Raw genomic sequence first — 3,450 nt, 5'->3', positions numbered from 1 at the left:
GGGACTTCTGGTGAGTGTCCCCAGCCCGGCTGCTGTACGCCAGGGCCGGCGCTGGGCACTGACTGCTTGCTCTTGTCCGCAGCGTAAAGGTCTGGGACCTCCCGCAGCAAACGGTGCTGCACTCCTACAGAGGTGAGTGCCACGCTGGCCCCACCGCCCGGCTCTTCCGGGCCCCTCGCCGGTTGCTGCAGGCTGAGCTCAATCCTGCAGCATCGCTGATTATCTCCCATCTCCCAAACCACGCTTGGGGCACGGCCTTATTTCTTTGTCTGCTGTTCATTTCTCTCCTCAAAATGAATGCCATGAGGTTTAGTTTGCTTTGCATCTCTAAGTGTATTTTAGAGTGTTTTTTCTGTACTGAAGTCTTTCTTCTACCTGCACATGATCTTCTAACCCATATTTGTTTTGAACAACAGCTCGTTGGAGATGCTGATCTCTGGTGATGTGCTGTTGTGATCTTTAGCCACGGCAGAGGCCATGCTTTGTTTGATCCTCCCCCGGCCCCTTTATAGCTGACCTCTTGTCTGGAGGGGCTTCCTCCAGCTTATGCACATCACAGGGACTTGACTGCAGTGGCTCTGGTTGGATGTGGCAGCTCGTCAGTTTGGTAGGAAGCAGTTGTCTGTTGCTCAGTAGAACTTAACCCTGTATCTGGGCATAAACCATTCTTTCTTATACTGCTGTGCCTTCAGAGGTCCTTGGGAATATGGGTGGAAGTTGGATACAATCTTTGAGGCTCTTTATCCTTTTGTGCTTTTGGTAGCTCACTCCGGGGCAGTGACATGTGTGGCTTCCTGTCCTGGTAAGGACACTGTGTTCCTGTCCTGTGCTGAGGTAAAGCTCGCTCTCTATCTAAATCTACTTGATAAAAGTAATGTTTTAGTTGTTTACAGTTAAATGCACTTACTGAGAAACCACCTATTGTGTTACAAGCTGCATACCTGTGTTATTTCAATGTTCCAGTCTGATAAGTGGCCAATCAGCTTACCAGGCTGATGTCTCCAGGTTTGTATTAAAACGTGGGACTTCCCAGCTCTGTTGTGGGGATGACTGGAGGAGCTAACTTGCAGTTAATGGCAGCATCCTTTTAACACAAAGGAAAAAGTGGTGTGGGTTTGGATGTGGGTCAGTAGCAGTTCTGCAGTGAATCTGAGTTTATGCCTACCACCTGCCACAAAGAAATTGTAAAAACCTTCCCGTTCACTTTGGATTTATAGGACAGCAGAACTTTACTCTGGGACACCAGATGCCCGAAACCAGCTACTCGAATTGGTATGTTTCTGTATGCAGTCACTGCTTGTGTCTGAGTTTTTGTTGGAAGAAGGAAGTTATTTTATGCCTGACTTCTCTAAGTCTAACTTCAAATCTAGTGATGTGACTATTTGGGCAGAAAAGGCTGTTAAACCTAAGGAGGTCTAACACTATCACAGAAGTACAATAAGCTTTTAAATATTTGCCTTAGTGCAGTAGCAGTGCTAACTGAGATAATGCAGGAATATCTGTGCCCTGACTCTTTTCACACTCATCCCAATTTATTTACTTGCAGTTTGCAGTGCCTGTAATCACCTCCCTACCTCAGTCATGTGGCATCCACAGAAAAGTGACGTCTTTGCTTTGGGTAGGAAGTGATCTTATTATTTGACTTCCACTAGACGAATCAAGGTCTGTCTTTTTGCGTGACAATTTTGCTGATAACCTCATTCTCCCTTCCTCTCTTACAGGTGATGAAAATGGAACGGTTGCACTAGTAGACACAAAGAATCCTGATTCTGCCCTCAGCTCCACTGTGCATGCCCGAAGTATCACGGGCTTTGCATTTTCTACACATAGGTACAGTCTGATATACTGGCATAGAATGTGTGACTACATACACTTGAAAGCCTTATTTGTTTTTAGGGTAAAACCTATGAGAGTACTAGTTTTCGGTCTTTTTATCAAGAAGATCAATAGCGAAGAATAGAGTAAACCAAACAATGTCTTACTTTTAACAAGTGTGAGAATGTACATGAGAACACTTTTGCACTCTTCAGAATTGCCGACCCACTCGCTGTAGGGATTTTTCTAGTTACAGTCACCACTGCTTGAAGAATGATTACTTGCTTTTCAATGCTAATAAAATATTCTCGCTTAGCGTGCTGGCAGCCTGCCAAATGATGATGAAAACATCCTTGTAAGATTTGGTGTCTGTTAATTCACTGTGCCTGGGTCAGATTCATTAAGAAATGTGCTTTTCACAAGGTTATCCTGAAGAAGTTTTCTTGTATTCGATTGTTCTAATGGTGTTCTTGTCTCTCTCGTCCAGTTCACCCTTACTGGCTTCAATCAGTGAAGACTGTTCAGTAGCTGTTCTTGACTCAGACCTCTCAGAGGTGTAAGTACTAGACCGAATGTATTCACTGCTGTAGCCATTTGTCTTGTTGACTTCTCATTAAACTAATTATTTATCCATATGCTGAATGGAAGATGAAAATACTCCTTAAATAGGGGAGTATCATGCTAACAAACGACCAGTTAGGAACTGCACAAGCCCATAAACTCTTAGTGATGACGCTCTGTGGCTAACACAGTGTTTGTGTTTTCCAGGTTCAGAGACCGTTCTCATCGAGACTTTGTAAAAGGCTTATCATGGTCTCCTTCAGACAATGCCTTGCTCACTACAGTTGGATGGGATCATCAGGTTTTACATCACACCGTCCCCATACCGACTGGTGAAGCTTCTGGAGTCAACTGTGTAAAAGAATAGTTTTATAAACTCATGGTCCAAATTCCTTCCTGCCATTACTTTGATTCCGCTGAAGTCAAAGGTGTGTGTGAACTGGAGGAGGTATGGTCTGTTGTCTGCCTTGAAGCTTATGACTAAGAAGGTTCCTGTAGTAATTTTTAATTAGGCCTAAGTTAGTTACAAAGCAAGCTTTACCCTCTCCTGGGTAGCTGGCTTCACCTGTGATAAGAATTCAGTATTTTATCCAGAAAAAAATTGACTTCAGATACAGAGGAGACTTGGAGAGACAGGGAGGGAGGTATAATTAAAAAAAAAAAAAAATTAAAAAGACTTGATTCCTCCCTCGGTTCTCCAAACCATCCACAGGATTAATAGAAACATTTTTGGGGGGAGCTTAAAAACAATACCTCTTGTTAGTTGGATGCAAGAGCCTCACCCTTGAGCAAAGCTCTTTGCTTTCTAAATCAATTCTTTCAACTGAATGGGCAGGCGGGTTAGCATTTAAAGACTAGAAGGGCTGCAGGGTGTTGGCCTTCATGCAGCATGTGGTTTAGAGGGCTGGTTGTCACTATCGACGAGTGTGGATCCTGTGGTGAGCATTGTTTGTGCGCTTCTGCTCCCTCAATGGCTATCAGCATACCAGTGCTTGGTGTGAGGAGTCTCGTATGCTGTATGATAAGGATCCCAGCTGTAGCCCTGTAATTAAACGCCTTTGTCCTAGCACATGA

General features: G+C 44.1%; 1 protein-coding gene across 1 annotated transcript in view; it reads left to right on the top strand.

Annotated features, from left to right (window-relative positions):
* Positions 1–3,076, top strand: part of WDR77 (WD repeat domain 77) — a gene marked incomplete at its 5' end in the record, with an annotated part of 3,353 nt that extends 277 nt beyond the window's left edge. The window contains 7 exons of the mRNA XM_010285316.1: positions 79–132; positions 764–834; positions 1,218–1,272; positions 1,547–1,618; positions 1,722–1,830; positions 2,303–2,371; positions 2,584–3,076. Of these exons, the coding sequence (XP_010283618.1) occupies positions 79–132; positions 764–834; positions 1,218–1,272; positions 1,547–1,618; positions 1,722–1,830; positions 2,303–2,371; positions 2,584–2,743 (590 nt within the window). The remainder of the gene's footprint in view (positions 1–78; positions 133–763; positions 835–1,217; positions 1,273–1,546; positions 1,619–1,721; positions 1,831–2,302; positions 2,372–2,583) is intronic.
* Positions 3,077–3,450: the final 374 nt, after the last annotated feature.

This window comes from Phaethon lepturus, unplaced genomic scaffold (genome assembly GCF_000687285.1).
Source record: "Phaethon lepturus isolate BGI_N335 unplaced genomic scaffold, ASM68728v1 scaffold42520, whole genome shotgun sequence".
NCBI lineage: Eukaryota > Metazoa > Chordata > Aves > Phaethontiformes > Phaethontidae > Phaethon > Phaethon lepturus.
The sequence above is the reverse complement of the archived record's forward strand: the minus strand, read 5'-3'. Positions and strand labels throughout refer to the sequence as shown.